At 41.3% G+C, this 20345-nt stretch overlaps 2 protein-coding genes across 4 annotated transcripts in view; both read left to right on the top strand.

Annotated features, from left to right (window-relative positions):
• LOC115648263 (glutathione S-transferase 3-like) overlaps positions 1-4337 on the top strand; it is a 16140-nt gene extending 11803 nt beyond the window's left edge. Inside the window, exon 7 of the mRNA XM_030555578.1 lies at positions 3987-4337. Coding sequence (XP_030411438.1) covers positions 3987-4109 — 123 coding nt within the window. The 3' untranslated portion in view covers positions 4110-4337. The remainder of the gene's footprint in view (positions 1-3986) is intronic.
• Positions 1-20345, top strand: part of LOC115648261 (glutathione S-transferase-like) — a 24828-nt gene extending 4483 nt beyond the window's left edge. Inside the window, exons 1-7 of one of the 3 annotated variants that reach the window (XM_030555575.1) lie at positions 5340-6183; positions 10851-10957; positions 13424-13475; positions 14155-14287; positions 15243-15384; positions 17020-17151; positions 19947-20345. In XM_030555575.1, the coding sequence (XP_030411435.1) occupies positions 10871-10957; positions 13424-13475; positions 14155-14287; positions 15243-15384; positions 17020-17151; positions 19947-20078 (678 nt within the window). In that variant the 5' untranslated portion in view covers positions 5340-6183; positions 10851-10870 and the 3' untranslated portion in view covers positions 20079-20345. Of the gene's footprint in view, positions 1-5339; positions 6184-7665; positions 8159-10850; positions 10958-13423; positions 13476-14154; positions 14288-15242; positions 15385-17019; positions 17152-19946 lie in introns of those variants that run through there. The other 2 variants (XM_030555577.1, XM_030555576.1) reach the window with 2 other exon arrangements.

The raw sequence follows: 20345 nt of genomic DNA, 5'->3' as shown, positions 1-20345 counted from the left end.
CAATTCCCATTTGAGTGGAGGGTGGCAAGTAGTGTGAAGAATGTGTTCAGAACCCTGTAGAACCTGGTCCCCATGTCACACAAGACTTGCATCAAGACTAGACAGTGAAAAATAAACAGCAAGAGTAAGAAGTTTACTTCACAGGGAGACATTTATTTCACCTGAATACATTCTCTTCACAGACTACCACCTTTTGATTGAATGCCATACTTCAGTGCACATGCAATATTTCCTGAACTGCTTCCTAATTCCTATTTTTTGGTACTCATATCACAACCAAAATACTTGATTTCTCTGAGCATTACATCTGTGTCTGCTAATGCTGAGTGAAAATTTTTATTGCTATGATTTTAACTCTTTTTATAATTGCAAAACTTTATTCACAGTCTCTACAATTCTGTCATCGGGTTTGGTCCTCCTTTGGCTTCCCTGGCCCTGAGATTCAGGAATGTTACTTGATCCCTTGATGGACCATGTGGCAGTAAAGCAATGAACATAAGCTTAGCAAAGGACTTGATGATGCACAAGACAGTTACAGATCTATGGAAAATAGCAAACACAATACTCCTGATCTCACCACCCTGTGAGACCTGACTTTGGTTCTTAGGCCAGGCAGATCTTCACATCTTATTGGCCTGGCTGTCTTGCTTCTGGGGTTGGAATGCTCCTTCCCGCCCTCCCCCAGCCCTTGCTTAGGGAAGCAACCCTTTTCAAATCAGTTCTGTTCCCTGTTTCTCCATGTGTTGCAGGTTTCTATGTAGATAGAAGAAGACTCAGTAAGGAAGAGTCATTCCACAGTGATGGCTCTTAATTATTGTGTCACAACTTCTTAGACATAGAGCTTGTCTACATGGGGGATAAAACCAGATCAAATTAAGGTAATCCAGTTTGAAAATACTTGCGTACACTTAATGAAACCCATCACTGTACATTAACTCTCTATTTATCAGAAATTCTGGAGACCTTTTGCAAAATGGACTAGGTTTGCTTCAAATTGAATTAGTTCAGGTTTCGGTTTGTGTGTTGACAATTGCTAAACACTACTGTTTACACACTTCCAACAGCTATCTCACAGTTCTTTGTAGGCTGTCCATTATTGACCTGTCTTTACTTGTGTGCCTTCCCTGCCCTTGTGTCAAGTTTCCAAGATGACCCTTCCCCACCTTTAAAAGGTGGCACAGAGCCAGATTTTGACCATTTGCTCTTGGATTCCAGTGTATCATTATTCTGATGTGATACAAGTGTGATAGCACTCCAGAAGCTCCACAACATGTCTCATACAACTGCTTGGAGCTGTGCTAAGACCTGAATCTCATCACCATCTGGGGAGAAGTGTTGGTTCAAGAAGCTCTTGTGGCCAGCCACAAGAATAAGGATCTTTTGTGGACATTGCCAAACAGATGTCCATGAAGTATCAGAAATGAGACACCGATCAGTGCTGGATAAAGAGAAAGCAGCTCAGGAGAAAGTACATTGAAACAAGGGATAAAAGGAGATAATCCAGTAGGAGACGCGTGACCTGTCCATTTTGTGATGAACTGGGCAGGCTTCGACACAACTATAGTACAACCCATCCCAGGCACTATTTGGAGCCTGTTGCCCCACACCAGAGATGACTAGCTTAACCCAGCAGGGGATGACCAGGATGCTGGAGAGGAGCTGCCTTCCCCCTGAGAGCTGGGATCTTTTTGTGACTCAAGACTAGAAAGCCAGTCCAGTCCTGCCATGCTACAACACACTCTGGTTCCTGCCCTGCCTTGGCTGAGCCCAAGTTCCAGCCAAAACCCAGGCGAGAAACAAAGAGCCTGACCAGTATACAGTATACATTTATAGCCCAGTCCACCCCTACTCAGTGTGGAGAGGGCAGGCAGCAGTTTTTGTTCTTGAGCTGAGGTTTCCCAAGCGCTTCAAGCAAAAATACACTGTTTTAGGTAAAACATAAATCAGGTTTATTAACTACAGAAAGATGGATTTTAAGTGATTATAGGTGGTAGGCATGACAGATAGAGAATGCTACCAAAGAAAATAAAAATAAGCGCACAATCTAAGTTCTATAAACTAAACAGGATTTGAATCAAGCACAGTGTCCCTTTGATATATAGTACAAGCCGGTTACAGATTGTCAATACACAGGCTGGAATTCTCCTCCAGCCCGGGACCACCTTCCCCCTTTCAGTCTTTGTCCTCCAGACATGTTTCCAGGTGTGGAGTTGTAGGCGGAATGAGGCCAGGTGATTATTTCACTTCCTTTTATAGTTTCTTCCAGCTTGCTAGAAAGAGCCTTTGCTTGTGACATAGGGGTCTGTCCACCTCCATTGATCAAGCATTCTCCATTGTCTATGTGCTATCTTTGAGAAGTCTCCATTGTATACAGTTCCTGGGATGACCCTTCAGAGTGTGGATTCCCTTTAATGGGCCATCAGCATGTCTGGCTCCTCCACTGTTGCACATGAAAGGCTAGTTGTGGGTGTTCCCAACTTCTCAACATACACCTCTATACCAACATAACGCGACCTGATATAACATGAATTTGGATGTAACGCAGTAAAGCAGTGCTCTGGGGGAGCGGGGCTGCTCAATCCAGCAGATCAAAGCAAATTTGATATAAGTTTCATCTATAACGCAGTAAGATTTTTTGGCTACCGAGGACAGCGTTATATCGAGGTAGTGGTGTATTTCAATGACACACACATAGCAAAACTTCATCACTTCACATGCAATGATAACAAATATAATCCAACAAGATATTAATGTTCAACAGATGAAGACTTTTAAAATGATACCTCACAAGGCATATTTTGTTTAAAACATATCATAATTATATGATAGTGGTGAATATGGGAGTTCCAGGTTGCTGTTTTGAGGCAGAGAGTGCTGCAATACCCTTGGCCCATGTGCCTGGCAGACACTAGCCCAGGCATGTGGGTTTTGCTGAGTCACAGAGATCAAGCAATCCCTAAGTCACAGTGATTGAGCAGTTCCCATTGTGTGGTACTTGCATAGTTGAGTCATACAGTTGATTAGTGGGAGGTCAGTATCTACCTGTACAGGGATTCTTTGTATGTAACTAGCAAATTTACAGCAGATTTCAGTAACAGCCATACAGCACGTCATAACTTTATACACACTAATGATAAACATATTTGGACAGAACAACGTGTTTCAGTAGATCATGACTTTTCATATGGTATCTTACAGGCATGCTTTTTATGAAATATCAGAACGATATACAAATGATAAATATGGGGGGGTACAGGATGCTATTCTGAGATACAGCGTGTCACGCTGTCTCCAAATTGTCACATTCAGTTTCTCCATCTATAAAATACTTACTCATCTTTGTAAAATGCTTGGAGATCAATGGTTTGAAAAGCTGTGTAGTGCTAAGCAATACTGATATTTTATTATATCTAATTGCATATTTTAGAAAATGGCATATTGAAAACCAGAGTGACTCCACCCAACAGTGTAATTTCACAATCCATTAACATTTATGATAAATGATGTCAATAAGGTTGCCCCAGTAAAATGCAGATCTACAGTGCAGAGGAAATGGATTTAAGCAGAATTAACCTGAAAACAATTATAAATCTATATTCTACTATGTTTCAAAACTTTTTTACTTTTGCATAGATGGCTTGATGGTCAAAGTTTTTCTGCTGGGCTGACAATACTTTATATAAGATGATTGGCTTCAATGCTGAAATATATGAGCATGTGCCCAGTAGAGCAACAGAATCCACTTGGGTGGACCTTTGCATGTCATGGAACCCCACTGAAGTAAATGTAGCTACACAGGACTATAGGGATCCCTGTGTATGGATGCAGTTGCAGGAGTGATGCCTACACGGTACATGATCTTTGGAGGCTTCTATAGTCCTGATGTATTCCTATCTTTGTTTACTCAAAAAAGGGAGGAGGCAACAGGCCAGATATAAAAACAGGAGGACTCCTCACTCTTTGTTTCTCTGTTCTCTTTATTTTAGGCTTTTAAAGCAAGAATAAGTAACCTCCCTACAATTAAGAAATTTCTGCAGCCTGGAAGCCAAAGGAGGACCGAACCCGATGACAGAATTGTAGAGACTGTGAATAAAGTTTTGCAATTATAAAAAGAGTTAAAATCATAGCAATAAAAATTTTCACTCAGCATTAGCAGACACAGATGTAATGCTCAGAGAAATCAAGTATTTTGGTTGTGATATGAGTACCCAAAAATAGGAATTAGGAAGCAGTTCAGGAAATAATGCATGTGCACTGAAGTATGGCATTCAATCAAAAGGTGGTAGTCTGTGAAGAGAATGTATTCAGGTGAAATAAATGTCTCCCTGTGAAGTAAACTTCTTACTCTTGCTGTTTATTTTTCACTGTCTAGTCTTGATGCAAGTCTTGTGTGACATGGGGACCAGGTTCTACAGGGTTCTGAACACATTCTTCACACTACTTGCCACCCTCCACTCAAATGGGAATTGGTTGATGCTGGTCTCTAATGCTGGCCTAAGAAGGTAAATATGGGAAGTGCCAAATACTCCACATGCCTGTAGGCTAGGAAGCCAAAACCCAAAGTCATACCTTTCCAATCAACCACTGCCAGCCATACGGCACCTGAGCTGATGAAGGTGTATGCATGAGTAGGAGACCACAAGGAGGTCCTAATGGACCAAGAGACAAAATAAGACATTCCAGTTCACGAAAGAACTGTGTGTCCCTTTAAAGATCGAGTTTTGAAGAAGTCCATCTACCACCCCCAAATGGATGGACTGGTGGAAGGCTTCAATGAAACTTGAAGGAGTTACTGCTGAAATTCATAGCCAGAGACCCACAACATTGGAATCAGTTGCTTCTGCCACTTCTATTCGCCATCCATGAGTTGTGATATGAGTACCAAAAAATAGGAATTAGGAAGCAGTTCAGGAAATATTGCATGTGCAAGCCTCAACAGAATTTTCCCTGGTTGAACACCTGAATGGATATCAACTCTTAGGGGTGCTGGACCTCCCGCAAGAGACCTGGGAGGAGTTCTTGCATTGTCTAGTACATGATTCACCTGTGGGAAGACATGGAGAGACTAGGGGCATTCACCCAGGAGAACTTGCTGAGAGCCGAGCAAGAACACACCTGCAACAAAGGGGCCCGGTTGAAAGAGTTCGCAGCTGGGGATAGGGTCCTGCTACTCCTCTCAATGTCAGAGTCAAAGCTGATGGCACAGAGGTGAGGGCCATTATCTACAAGATACACCAGCCCAGGAGATGTAAGGAAACACAAATCTATCACATTAAACTGCTTAAAGCCTGGTGGGAGCAAGAGGCCCTCTTAATAGTGCCAGACCCACCAGAACCAGAGCTAGAGCCAGAGCTGAGAAGACCACCTGAGGTATGTATCAGCTACATTACAAGCCCTTCAGGAGGCAGAACTAACAGCCAAACCAACCAAATGCCAGCTGGCTCGGCAAGAGATGCCCTACTTGGGTTACTGAGTAGAATGGGGGAAGTTGAGACTGCTCATCAACAAAGTGCAGGCCCTGGCACAATGTACCATTCCCATGATAAAATGCCGGGTACACTGCTTCCTTGGCCTCATGGGGTACTACCAGTACTTCATACCCAACTTCGTTACCATTGTGGTGCCCTTGACAGACCTGGAAAAGAACATAAAGGACAATCCTGTGGTCAGTGCCTCCAAGAGGGCCTTCCAGGAGCTAAAAGAGTGGATGAGCCAAGAACCCTGAGTTAGAACCCGGTGGAGTGGCAGGGCTGAGGTTCTCCTACTACACAGAAGAACTGTGCCCACTAACTGGGGTTGCTGCCAGAGACTAACTATTGGGTGTAGCCGTCACCGTGGGCCCTAACTGCTAGATAGGAGATGCTGCTTCCCGCCTAGAAAGGGTAATACTGAAAACACAATGAGCAATGCTTTCCAGAAACAGCTGTCCCAATCCATCATGAGTTTATTGTGGATTTTTAGGTTTGTGGATTAGCCCAGTGTATATTAGGAAGGTTCTGATGCAGGTGGCAAGTCAGAAAGCAGCCAAAGCCAACTGATTTCATTTGTTTAATAGTGAGTGTTTCCTTTACCTGTTGGACAAAATTGGACTCTCCTCCCAGTAGGTGGAGCTACAAAACCTTATAACTCAAAGGCACAATTTCTTATTCAAGAAGAGTTTGGACTGGATCAGGAGTCACAGAGGTTAGTACTGATCTTTAGAAATGTATAGGGAATTGACCAAACTGTTTGAGAGTAACTTCAGTGAATGGATCTAATGGCTTAGATATTAATAGAATTGTTGTGCTAACTTTCTGTATGGTAGGGTTGATGTGTATTAAAGTAGTTCAGGTGCTGTAGCACAGGGAGAAAAGGGGAATCCAGACATCAGAAGTGTTAGGAGAAAGTTAAAAAATAATGATTTCAGGGAGGATCAAGACATGGCATTTCTGAGGGCAAAGTGAACACTGAGCATTTGTTGCTAACACCATTTCAGCTCTGTTGTTGCCACGGCATTAGCTACTATGGGAGAGCTAGCATAAACTAGGTGCTGCTTGAATTTTTTCCACTAAATCAGGTAGACTTGCTCTGAGCAGAGTGAGATGACACAGTGCTAAAAATGCTGGTGATTGCCTATAGCTCTATCTACACTAGTGCTCACACTGTTGCTCCTGCTGGTGGAGCCTGAACTGGTGTTAGCCATGATAGAAACATAAGGGTAGAAGGGACCTCAAGAGGTCATCTCTTCCATCCTCCACCCTGCTGTGAGGGCTTGTCTACATCAGAAAGCTGCAGCGCTGGTGAGGGAGTTACAGCGCTGCAACTTAGGAGGTGTACACATCTGCAGGGCACCACCAGCGCTGCAACTCCCTGTTTGCAGCGCTGGCCGTACTCCCGTTTTGTCTCGGGTGTAGAGGATCCAGCGCTGGTGATCCAGCGCTGGTAATCAAGTATAGTCACTTACCAGCGCTTTTCTTGACCTCCGTGGAATAAGCAGGTATCCCAGCATACCTGAGGAAGCCTCTGGTAATCAAGCTGGTCTCCTTCCCCGGCTTGCTCTCGCGTTCCCCGAACCCCGAGCAAGCAGATCTCCTTCCCTGCGGTTTGCTGGGTGGTTCCGGGAACGCGAGAGCAAACCGCGGCGAAGCCGGTCTCCTTTCCCGGTTTGCTCTCGCGTTCCCCGAACCCCCGAGCAAGTAGGTCTCCTTCCCTGCGGTTTGCAGGGTGGTTCGGGGAACGCGAGAGCAAACCGCGGCGAAGCTGGTCTCCTTTCCCGGTTTGCTCTCGCGTTCCCCGAACAAGCAGGTCTCCTTCCCTGCGGTTTTCAGGGTGGTTTGGGGAACGCGAGAGCAAACCGCGGCGAAGCTGGTCTCCTTTCCCGGTTTGCTCTCTCGTTCCCCGAACTCCTGAGCAAGCAGGTCTCCTTCCCTGCGGTTTGCAGGGTGGTTCGGGGAACGCGAGAGCAAACCGCAGCGAAGCTGGTCTCCTTTCCCGGTTTGCTCTCGCGTTCCCCGAACCCCCCTTGAAGCCGCCCAACAGCGCTGCAGTGTGGCCACATCTAACACCACTTGCAGCGCTGGTTGCTGTAAGTGTGGCCACTCTGCAGCGCTGGCCCTATACAGCTGTACTAATACAGCTGTAACAACCAGCGCTGCAAAATTTTAGATGTAGACATGGCCAGAGGCAGGATTAAGCATTCCTAGGCCATCCTTGACAGGTGTTTGTCTAACCTGTTCTTAAGAACCTCCAAGGCCGGGGATTTCTCACCTCTCTCAGTAACCTGTTCCAGTGCTTAATTATCCTTAGATATTAGGAAAAACTTTCTACATGTAATCTAAATCTCCTTTGCTGCAAATTAAATTGATTACTTCTTCAGTGCTGTGACATTTTTCTGAAAAGAGAGGCTAGCATGGATACAGTTTGGAAGCACAAGCTGAGGGAGAAGAAGGAGTGAGGTAGAGAGGCAGCAATAACAGGAATGTAAAATTGGAATGAAGAAAGTATTTTCACTGAACTCTCCTTGCTGCTGCACAAGCTGGCTGTGGGAGGGAAGGAGATAATCCTAAATGATCAAATAAAAAAGAAATGAACTCCTCCATAACAAATACTATAACACCTTCCTGAGGACACAGGAGGCAGCTGGGACTGGTGAAAAAGACCTTTTCATTGAATGCAGAAGGTAGGACAATATCATTTTGCTTTAGACTTTCCTTTCTGCAAGTAGAACAAAATGGCTACTAGAGAAAATGTATCTAAGGAGGGTCTCTTCTGAGTCTTTACTGTCTGAGTTTCTTTTTTATAAAACAGGGAAGAGTCAAGCTTGGTGAATAGCTGAAGGTTTGCCAAAGCATACAGAACACACCACAGCTTTCTGGTTAGAATAAAGCACTGGGGGGGGGGTTTCTGTAAATGGACTCTGAATCTTAATTTATTCTGGTCATTCTCTGATGTGTGGCAGCACACTAAAGCACACTATATTTCTATAACACGCTGCAAGTATCAGACCTCTTGAAGTGAAGGCAAAATTATTAGAGAAAATGCTGAATGAACAGTGTTATATTTATAGTATTTTAATTTCCTCCTCACTACTACACTTAATGAAAACACAGGGTCAGTTGGTACAAATCATTATCGTTCCGTTGACTTCACTGGCTGAGGATTGGTCTCACTATTCTGATTTTTGTTACATTTAAGAGTTTTACACTTCATAATTATTGACAGAAATGTGTTAACAATAGAAGTGATGACAAATATAATAGCTTAATGAGCACTAGAAATGACTAATTCTACTACTGTGCACTAGCATGCTGTTACATGCATGTTCTATTTTTAAATGGCACTTTCTGGGAGATAATATGGTTCAGTGGTTGGACCCTGGATTAGGAATCAGGAGACTGTTATTTTTTTTAGATAAGTTTATGGAGGATAGGTCCCTGCTTCCACCTGCTAATCCAAGATGGTCAGGGATGCAACCCCATGCTCTGGGTATCCCTAGCCTAGCGGGGACTGGGCAACAGAGGATGGATCATTGCCTGTTCTGTTCATTCCCTCTGAAGCACCTGGCATTGAACACTGTTGGAAGTTTGGATATGCGGTTAGATGGACCATTGGTCAGATCTATTATGACCATTCTTACCTGCCTATCCCATTGATTTGCTGGTTGTCTTGGGAAAGACCCATACATACCTCAGTTTCCTTCTATGTAAAAGGGTCATAATGATATTTGGTCTCATCTGAGTTTCTCAGTTATAAAGCACTCTACTAATTAGGAATGAAATATTTTGGGCTTTAAAATTGTCACCATGAGTTACATTTTAGTCATTTTAATGCAAGAGTTCTCAGACTTTTCAGTGTGTGCCATAATTTACCGGGGTGTATTGCACGCACACATACACACCTTTCCCATTTGTAATTGCATAACATTCCAGGTGCAAGGACAATAGTTGCTTGCGTGAAAAAGTAATACTAGGAAGGTATTCCATGTGTATTTAGCATATCACATGGATTAGCAGGTGCAAACAAGAAGAAGAGTTAACATCCTGTAACCAGAGACTGCAGTTTGAGGGCAGCCATTTGAATGAATTACAGATAACTATCAGCATAGGTGGCAAATTCATAAAAAAGTAAGTCTTTACATATGGATAACACTTCAGCTGTTTTTTTAAATGAAGGCAAGATTATCAAAGGCCCTGAGCAGCAAAGCAACTCCCACTAACTGATTAATGACATAGTAACTTGTCCCTTGAGATTAGGAGCTAAAAGAAGATTGAAGGTCAAGGAAGTTCCACAATGGCATTTTCAGAGAAGCTTCTCTGATCATCAGGCCTTTAACGTTTATATTTATACTCTTTGGAATCACCTTTATTTCCCCTCAACCTACAGTAAGTCCTTTCTGCTGGTGGATATTATAGTTTGCAAAAAGAACATATAGGTGTGCTCCTAGAGTCCAGCATTGAAACAGCTTCTAGTACCATTGCACAACTTAGTCAATTTGCTTTTTAGTTCAGTCTCCTGGGACAGATATTTCATGTTTCATTGCTTAATCTGAACTTCAGAGCTTTAGTCTCTTCCTTTTGTTGACTTTAAAACAACAGTGTTGACATTCAGCTCCTTGCACAAGTGTTTTGCATGATTAGGATCTTTTAGCAGAACTCCTCACAGCTGTTAGGGAATGAATAAAACTGAATCCAGTGCTCTCTGTGGAGCCCTTATCCGCTTCTGATTTTGGATTGGACAAAAATCGTACAAGACTTGCTATGTTCCTGATATTGGCCCCAAATGGCAAAAATCTCACAAAAAGCAGTTGATCTCATGGCATTTCAGTCCATTTACATGAGTTTCTCTCCATGAGACAACAGGAGCAGCAATAGGGCATGGAAGCCAGCTAGCTTCCCTTTGGGGTGGGTGGAGGGGACAACCAACACAGGAAAGAGAGAAGGGAACGCAAGAAAGAAGAAGAAAGGGTTCCCTAACCTGAGATGTTTTAGGCCTTTATTTCAGCATCTATGGTAATGCAACCCCTTCCCCACAATATTACCAGGCACGTTACCATTTAGCTACAAATTCCTCCATCAGTGAGTGCCTTTCTGAGCCTTTTGCTCCAGCATTGAGAGAGAAGAATTCCAGCATTCTGAGAAAAGCTACTTTTCCTGTCTTGTTCTTCGTGTATTGTTTTGTTTGTTTGTTTTATATCAGCATTTTTTTTTATTTGTATAATTGTAGCAAGTCGGAGCCCTAGTGCCAGATGCTTGAGAAATATTAAATACAGTGAGCAGGGAGACTTGAGAATGAAGTGCTGACTTCCTGAGTCACAGACACTGAGCTCTCTCATGTTGATCCTTTGAAATCTTTTTCTTTATTTAATTTAACAGGAAGCCAGACACTTGGAAGCATGGCTGGGAAACCCAAACTGTACTATTTCAATGGAAGAGGCCGAATGGAAACAATACGGTGGTTGTTGGCAGCAGCTGGAATCGAGGTTTGTTTCTGTTTTATAAAGAAACCAAGTTGGCAATGCATAATTTGGTGGAAATGACTGTTCCATATTGCAAATGTGACCAACTGGAAGTCATTAGTTCAAAACTCACTGCGCATGGAATCATAGGACTGGAAGGGACCTCAAGAGATCATCTAGTCCAGTCTCCTGCACTCAGGGCAGGACTAAGTATTATCTAGACCATCCCTGACAAGTGTTTGTTTAACCTGCTCTTAAAATCTTCAGTGATGGAGATTCCACAGCCTCCCTAGGCAATTTATTCCAGTGCTTAAACAATCTTACAGTTAGGAATTTTTTCTTAATGTGCGACCTAAACCTCCCTTGCTGCAATGTAAGCCCATTGCTTCTTGTCCTATCCTGAGAGGTTAAGAAGAACAATTTTTCTCTCTCCTCTTGTAACAACCTTTTATGTACTGTTATTCTATCTCCTCTCAGTCTTCTGTTTTCCAGACTAAACAAACCCAATTTTTTTCAATCTTCCCTCATAGGTCATTGTTATAACCTTATTCCCAGATCTGGACCTTAGCGTCCAAAATATGGGGGTTTGCATGAAAACCTCCAAGCTTAGCTACCAGCTTGGACCTGGTACTTGCTGCCACCACCCAAAAAATTAGAGTGTTTTGGGGCACTCTGGTCCCCTGAAAAACCTTCCCTGGGGACCCCAAGACCCAAATCCCTTGAGTCTCACAACAGAGGGAAATAATCCTTTTTCCCTCCCCCCTCCTCCAGGTGCTCCTGGAGAGATACACAGACACAAGCTCTGTGAATCCAAACAGAGTGACTCCCCCTCTCCCTTCCCGGTCCTGGAACAAAAAGGACTTTCCTATTCCCCCAGAGGGAATGCAAAATCAGGCTAGCCACTTCAACACACACAGATCTCCCCTGATTTCTTCCTCCCACCAATTCCCTGGTGAGTACAGACTCAATTTCCCTGAAGTAAAGAAAAACTCCAACAGGTCTTAAAAGAAAGCTTTATATAAAAAAGAAAGAAAAAATACAAATGGTCTCTCTGTATTAAGATGATACAATACAGGGCTAATTGCTTAAAAGAATATTGAATAAACAGCCTTATTCAAAAAGAATACAAATCAAAGCACTCCAGCACTTATATTCATGCAAATACCAAAGAAAAGAAACCATATAACTTACTATCTGATCTCTTTGTCCTTACACTTAGAAACAGAAGACTAGAAAGTAGAACTACTTCTCCAAAGCTCAGAGAAAGCAGGCAGCCAGCAAACAAAGACCCCAGACACACAATTCCCTCCACCCAAAGTTGAAAATATCCTGTTTCCTGATTGGTCCTCTGGTCAGGTGCTTTAGGTGAAAGAGACATTAACCCTTAGCTATCTGTTTATGACAGTCATATTTTCTCGACCTTTAATCATTTTTGTTGCGCTTCTCTGGACTTTCTCCAATTTGTCCACATCTTTCTTAAAATGCAGGGCCCAGAACTGGACGTATACAAGTGACTATACAGCCAGCATGTAAACTTATGACTAGGTGTGTGATCACTTTAGTGGCTTTCCCTGGTGACAATGGACATACTTACAGTTAACAGAGCTGCTCCATTAGGTCAAATAATAGGGCCCAGATTCTATACTCACTGACGACCATTGTAGTCAGTGTTTTATATGTTCCCCGCTCTGTTCCCAGGCCCCAGAGGATATAAGTCTTTCATAGTTTCACCTGCGAGCCTGGCTCTTTATCTCAAGCCATAAAGATGCATGCTTCCAACTATGAAAGTCCCCATTTCAGTGCCTGATATTGGCTAAGATGGAGACCATATGCCTATCATTGTGGGGCTGGGGCCACTATGCTCTACACAGTACTAATATTAGAGAGTATCTTGTGAAACTAATTGCTTTCAACATTAACTCTGGAAGCCATGCCAGAGGGGAACATGGCTGCTCTGACGTGCCTGTTGGCAATCAGCCAGGAAGCCTCTGGGGATTCTTGCCGCTGCACAACCCTTTCTCTTCCCTTGCCACCCATGTGCTGTGGCAAAAAAAAAATCATAGAATAGTCCCACAGCTACTGTGTGTGCTTTCTCTCCTCCCTCATGCTTGGCTCTGCTTTCAGCTCACCACGGGGAAGTAGACACCCCAGTCCTTGCACTCATGACAGGCAAAAACATTGTGGCTGCCTCTTGCACAGAACGTTTGTTTTGCTCTCTGGTCACCTTGCACACCTTGGCAGGGCTAGCCACAATCTAACAAAGCTCCTACACAAAAGGCATTTTAATTAAGCATAAAGAGGTAAAGGGAAAACGTGACAGAAGCAGGATTTTATATAAATACAGAATATTTTAAAGTCTTCAACTGCTTTTTACATTAAAAATTCTAAAAGCAAATATTCGTTAATCATTATTTTCTCAAGTGATTCCTAACCTAACCCATGCAGTAACAATGAGACCCTTTTCACTTTTTTTACCCATTTGTTTTCCAGTTTGAAGAACAATTCTTAGAAACAAGGAAAGATCTTTTAAAGTTACAACAGGGTGAGTTTTTTAATTAGTTTTTTATTAAAACTGTTTATGGATCCTAATGTGGAATTCTTGAAAATGTAATTGTCTTTTAAAAAGAAAATCTGAACTGGTTCATGAACATGATGAATCATAATTGCACATTGCAATAAGACCATTTTGTTTCACTCAAATATTGGACACCAACCTCAACTCTGTTATACCAGTTTTATAACCATAATGTTATTCTATTGCTTGCTTGGTATAGTGATTTGATATGGTCAGATTAAAGATGACGTATAAAAAGTTATTATTTTGGAAAGTTCATATTGAGCATGATAAAAGTTTTCTTAGGGGTCAAATCCTTCAGTCTTCCCCTATTGACCTCAGTGGGAACTTTACTTGAGTAAACTACACAATGCATGGTTTGTCCCTTTCTTTAAATCACCATTAAAGGTTTTACTTTGGGGACTTTATTGGATTTGCAGCAATTCTAAGAAGTTTATTGTTATAATCCAAGCTATTAGTGTGTTTACCCTTTTCCACAAGAAATAGCATTCACATGCTATTTCACTTCATGGTATAAGATAAAAGACCCTCAAATTAAAAAGAAAATAGCAAGTTAGAGGTTTTCTCAACTCCACTGCAATGATAATAGTTTTGAGGAAAAGACTGTAATTTATTTGAGTCATACTTCTCATCTTTCTTCTAAAAGATGGAGCCCTGCTGTTTCAACAAGTGCCCATGGTAGAAATTGATGGGATGAAGATGGTGCAGACCAGAGCCGTTCTCAACTACATATCAGGGAAACACAACCTCTATGGGAAGGACCTGAAGGAGAGGGCACTGTACTGTAACAGCACTACCTTTTTCCTAATAGCAATAAAAAATAATTATTGTGTGTGCAGTATAAGGGGAAAAAAACCTGACTACTGATAAATTATATGATGAGCCAGCACATTTCTGTTTACTTCCAACCGAGGTCAACGGTACTAAGGTCTGGAACAATGTTAAATAACTAGATTAGATTAGAGAGATGCAAAAAAAAGTACATGTGAGTTCATCTTGATTAGCTCATCAGAGGTCATTGCAGTTTTCAGAACTCAACCAGCCAGATAACAAATGTACTGTAGCTGCAGAGGTCAGTATTTCTCCTAATATCACTCTCCATTTCCAGGAAGACTGCTGGTTTACACAACCCCATTACTTGTCTCCCACAGGAGCAAGCAACAAACAGTTCTTGCAAGCTAAGAGCCAAGGGAATCCCTGCCCTTTGTCCCCATGAACTGCATATTTAGGGGAAGGATGCTTGTGCAGACAGAGAACTCTCTTTATGTGTCCCCAAATTCCTCAGTTTAATTAGCAAGTGCAAATAAATTGTATTATTGTATGATGGTCTAGTGGCTATAGATACAAATATCACTTATAGCTAAAGTGATGTCCCAACTTAATTCTTAATGAGAAACGTTGTGTGTCACTAATATTAGGTCTTGCCCTCTCACTGATTTCACTTAGGTGCCTAAATAGAGATTTGGATAATTTAGATAGCTGTGTTTAACTTTTAGAAGCTAAGTATAAAAATATTTGCCCATCTTTGGTACAGATGATTCTAACCATCTCTGAAAAAGGAGGTGATGTCATATATCTACTGGGTTGTTTTTTGCTTGTTTTAAACCCGCAAATACAAATTGGTCAGTGGTAAATCTTCTGGCATTTAGCCTCCCGACCCTGGAGTTATTTCACTGAAGGAATCTATAGGAATACTAGTTGTTCAAAACAATGTGAACACATTTTGCCTTTCAGGATTGATATGTATGTGGAAGCAACAATGGATCTGAATGAAATGATTATGCTTCATCCTATCCAGTTACCAGAGACAAAAGCAAAGCATTTTGCCACAATCATTGAGAAGGCCACAACCAGGTACATTCCTGTATATGAAAAGGTATGTGGCAGTAAGGCAACAATTTACAACCACTGGAGTATTGGTCACTTGATAATCTATCCTGGATCTATGCTAGTAAATGCACATTCAGCCTGTATTGTAGGAGAACAGATATATCTGGAGTGCCCATGGGAGAGCTATTTAAGGAAAGTATAAATTTATGAGCTTGTTTGATGGGATTTTCTTAGCCTCATAATGCAAAAACTGCATAAGAGCCAGGATAATTTTTGTACTCCAAATTTCCAGTGACATCTTTTAGTAAGTCCCTTTAAGAGAGACTTTATGTTTGATGCCAAGGTAGCATCAGCATCTCTTCTGTGCTAGGTGTCTTCCTGAAGTATTCTTAGTACATGGTGCTGTCTGTACAATGTACGTGCTACATAAAGTACATTACAGTTCTGCTTGTAGCACACCCAGTGTGGGGAGCCAAGCGCTAGCTGGGCTTCAAGAACAGACCTGGAATTGGATAACTATGTAAAGCTTCCAACACCAAACTCACCCCTTATTGGGGAGAAAGGAGAGAAGGGTGCACAATGTGCAGGAATAGGTGAAGGGGCCCAATATGTTCTACTGTTCACTGAATTGAGAAAGTTGTAGTGGCTTGGGATTCTCTAAGTTTCTTGTGAACCCCCTATAGCTATTTGGAATAACTATCATGTTGCACGGAGCGTCGGGAGGCTCCATCAGATGTGCCTTATCTGCACCTCACCATTGATAGTATTTGGAAACAACCTTGTGCAAACATTTTAAGATCAATTTTCAGTTGGCACCTGCACACACCTATGGCACACTATACAGTATTATTTATAATAACAACTATTAAAATAATTTGTCTTTTCACCTGGTCTATAAAATGTTTGTGGGGTTTTTTTTAAAAGGATTATGCTTTGTCTGCACTGACAATAAAACTATTAGCTGGAATTGCTTAAAGTCACTTATTTATTTCAAATGGTTTCTGAGCCTGGTCATTCTTGCATTGAGGTGGAGGACCATGGAACAGGACTAGTAAATCCCCATGCCCAAACCATTTCAGCTGTGATCATCAAAGCTACAGATTTAAAAAACCTCCTACTATCAAAGGGACCAAACCTTCCTGTCACACCCAAAGCTGTATTATTTTGAATAAGGCCTAAGGCAGGGGTAGGCAACCTATGGCACACATGCTGAAGGTGGCATGTTAGCTGATTTTCAGTGGCACTCACGTTGCCTGGGTCCTGGCCACCGGTCCGGGGCTCTGCATTTTAATTTAATTTTAAATGAAGCTTCTTAAACATTTTAAAAACCTTATTTACTTTACATACAACCGTAGTTTAGTTATATATTATAGACTTATAGAAAGAGACCTTCTAAAAATGTAAAAATATATTACTGGCGCGCGAAACCTTAAATTAGAGTGAATAAATGAAGACTTGGCACACCGCTTCTGAAAGGTTGCTGACCCTTGGCCTAAGGCAATGGTGAAATTGAGTTTTCTAATTGTTCAAACAATGCTGTATTTTATATTGCTTCCTTTCAAGGGTAACTCGCAGACAGACCTAGATGTGCTTTTGAAATGTCAGATTAGGCTTAGCTTTATGTATTTATCCAGAGCACAGAATGTCTCATTTATAGCCATAAATTAATTGTCTCCTCTAGGCTTTGAAAGACCATGGACAGGATTTTCTTGTTGGCAACCGATTCAGCAGGGCAGATGTACAGCTGCTTGAAACTATTCTAATGGCAGAAGAGTGCAAGCCTGATATACTCTCCAAATTCCCTGTTTTACAGGTAAAAGAAATAATAGCTCTAACAGACAATGAAATGTATAGGGACAGATCCTCACTGAAGTCAATGGAGCTATGTTGCTTTACACTAGCTGACAGTCTGGCTCTTAAACATGTACAAGTGTTACAGATATTGCCTAAATTAAAAACTGTTACTGATCAAATCATGTTACATAGTATAAGAATATGGGGTCCGATTAATCCTTAAATCTAATGGAGTTGGGATGGATGTGGCTTGATGATTTAAACAGCATTGAGATAAAGATACAGAGCACCTGATTCTGCCCTCAGTTTCACACCAGAATAGGTACATGAACATCTGTGGAGCTACTCTTGATTTAGATTAGTGTAAACAAAAGCAGACTACAGCCCAAGCAGTGCTTTGCCTTGCAATGAGAAATGAGCCTGAACTGAAAAAGCAGATCTGAACCTATGAGAGCTCTGGAAAAAATTGGATCTAGGTCCAAGCTGTGAAGTTTGGATTCACCTCTACCTTTCAAAGCCCTCATCTGAAAAGAAGAGCAACATTGGTTTTGAATCTGCTCAAACATGAGAGAAAAATTAGATTTGCAATCAGGTCTGAACTTGATGGATTGCAATATCATAACCATCCCTCACCTGGTTCTCTTAGAATCAGAACAGATAGCTAGAAATATGGTAATTCTCTTTTGAAGGAACCAGATGGTATTCAGAGAGTTTCTTAAATGGGCCTGAGATACCTGCAGGGCTAGATCATACCAAGGATGTACTGGCCTACAAATTACTGTGTGCTTTTTTGTATTCTCAATCCTCCAGCACCAACATTGTGCTAACATGGTGGTGCTCAGGAATAGCTCAGATTAAAGGTTCCTAGTGATTCCAGTGCATTTCCTTCCACAGCTTTCCTTTGCCAGCTCCAACAGCTGCTTCCTTCTCTCTCTCATGCAAAGTTGCTATATTTGGGTTGTAAACACAGCAAAAGTGGGTCTAAATGCCAACAAAAATATTGATTGAGTTAGATTTTAAAATGTATTAAAACATTTATATTAGGATTTGTAACACTTTGTTTTGTTAAAAAAAATAATCTAAGTTTTGGGCCTTACCTATCTGAGGCCACTGAAGCTGGTTGGAAACTGTTTGCAAAACGATTAGGAATTTCCTTCAAAAACGAAAATATGTTCAGTGAGAAGTTTCTAAGCAAAATTGGTTTTGGTCAGGGTAAATCCCACTTATTTTTTTAAAAAGTGATACTAGAAAATGGTAGAGAAAAAGAGTTAGTGTTTGTTGCGGTAAGAGGGAGGAAAGAATCGTTTCTCCATCCTTTTTCCAGAGTGGGGAAAAAAGTTACAATGAGAAAGCAAAAGTGGGGTTTTCTCCACAATGTCAAAATGAAACTGTGATTGGTGTCCCCAGGGGGGACACACTGAGTCTGCTCAATCAGGGCAAACTGCAAAGAATGGGGCAGACAATCCCCTAAACTGGTGGTTTTTTTGAATACTTTGATTCACCAAGCCAGTAACAAAACCAGCCATCTTCTACAATATCTTACTGGTGACCCAGAAGCCAAAACCCAGTTCTCTTAAAGCAACCCAGTCTTGGGCTCCAACCCAGACAGCCAAGTCAAATATGATAAGGATTACTGAAAATCTTGTTCATCATAAAGTTCTACCAATCCCAAAGGAGTGCACACATTACCCATCAGGTCAATAACTATTCCAGATCTTACCCAAATACATGCTTACAGCCAATTCTTATTAACTAAGCTAAGATTTATTAGAAAAGAGAGGGACTATAGGTTAAAAGTTCATTATACATAGAGATAGGAATAGAGTTTTTAGGTCAGTTTTATAGTAGAGATGGTGAGCTATAGAGATGCAAATAGTTCTTCCAGAATTAGTTCTATAGGTTAGTTCTATTAGGGTGATACAGATGGAGCTGAAGACCTCAGTCTTGTGACTCAAATTTCCCCTGGTGAAACTTAAGCAGAGCTCAGATACAGGATCGGGTTCCTAGAGTTCTTTTTATAGTTCTCTAGCAGTCTCTTGATAGCAGGCATTCCTTGGGTGAAGCCTTGTGGCACTGAAGTAAAGCCTCGAATTTCCTATTTATACACAAGTAACTCATTGCCTTCATCAGCAAAAGGTAATTATCGATTAACCAGTTCATAGACAGTTTTCTACAAACTTCAAAGAGAAATATAGACAGTATTATTACATCCAAGTTCCATTACCTTGTTGACCTCTGAATCAATAGACTATAGTAACAGACAGGAACCATCTCTTTATATGGTTAGCATCTAACAAGATATAAGTAAACACATACAATTAGTATTACTTCTAATTCTCTAACAATACAGGTTTGCATTTCAAAGCTCTCGTCAATCTAACATGGAATGGCCCTAATTACCATTCACATACTTTTCTAATATGTCTCTAAAGGCTGAATTTGGGTCATGTAGCCTGCTAGTTGCTTAACCCTTTCTGGCTCAGTGTCACAGAATATTAGATGATGATGAAATATTTCCAGGACAATTGTAGTTGCTGTCACAAGCCAAATTTTCAGTGAATAAGTTCTTAAGAAAATTTCAACCACCTCTGAGGCCATGATTCTACATTAAGTCCCAGGTGGACAGTGCCCTGCACCTGCACAGAGCCTCCCTGTAGTCAATGGGGCTTTGTTGCACAGCTCACTTACAATTCTTTGCAGGGTCGGGCCAGAAGATCTCTTTTTAAAACATGATTAACATATGTCCAATCCAAGTATCTTTTGCTCTGTTATTTCTTTCTTTGCTGTTAAATGTTGTACTATTTCTCATTTCAGGGTTTTAAAGCAAAGATAAGCAACATCCCCACAATTAAGAAATTCCTGCAGCCTGGCAGCCAGAGAAAACCACCGCTAGATGAAAAATTAGTTCCAAAAGTGAAGAGCATTTTCTACACTGACAATGAATGATGGCTTAAAATCATGGCAGCTGTTTTACTGTAGATGTGTATTAGCTATTAAAACTGAAAAGTGAAGTTAATTCAAAGTGTGAAAATTATAGTGACAAAATCAGTTAACACAAGCTAGAAGTGATGTATGCAGAAGTGTCCACAGTAAATCCAAATAATTGTGCTAGCACATGAAATGGTTCACTGAATTATAGGATGCACAGAGCAAAAGAGGTGACATTAAACCACTAGCTTTAAGAGAATAAAATGAAATAAAACATCTCATTAC

This window comes from Gopherus evgoodei, chromosome 3 (assembly GCF_007399415.2).
Source record: "Gopherus evgoodei ecotype Sinaloan lineage chromosome 3, rGopEvg1_v1.p, whole genome shotgun sequence".
Classification (NCBI taxonomy): domain Eukaryota; kingdom Metazoa; phylum Chordata; order Testudines; family Testudinidae; genus Gopherus; species Gopherus evgoodei.
This window is presented reverse-complemented; position numbering and strand designations above follow the sequence as displayed.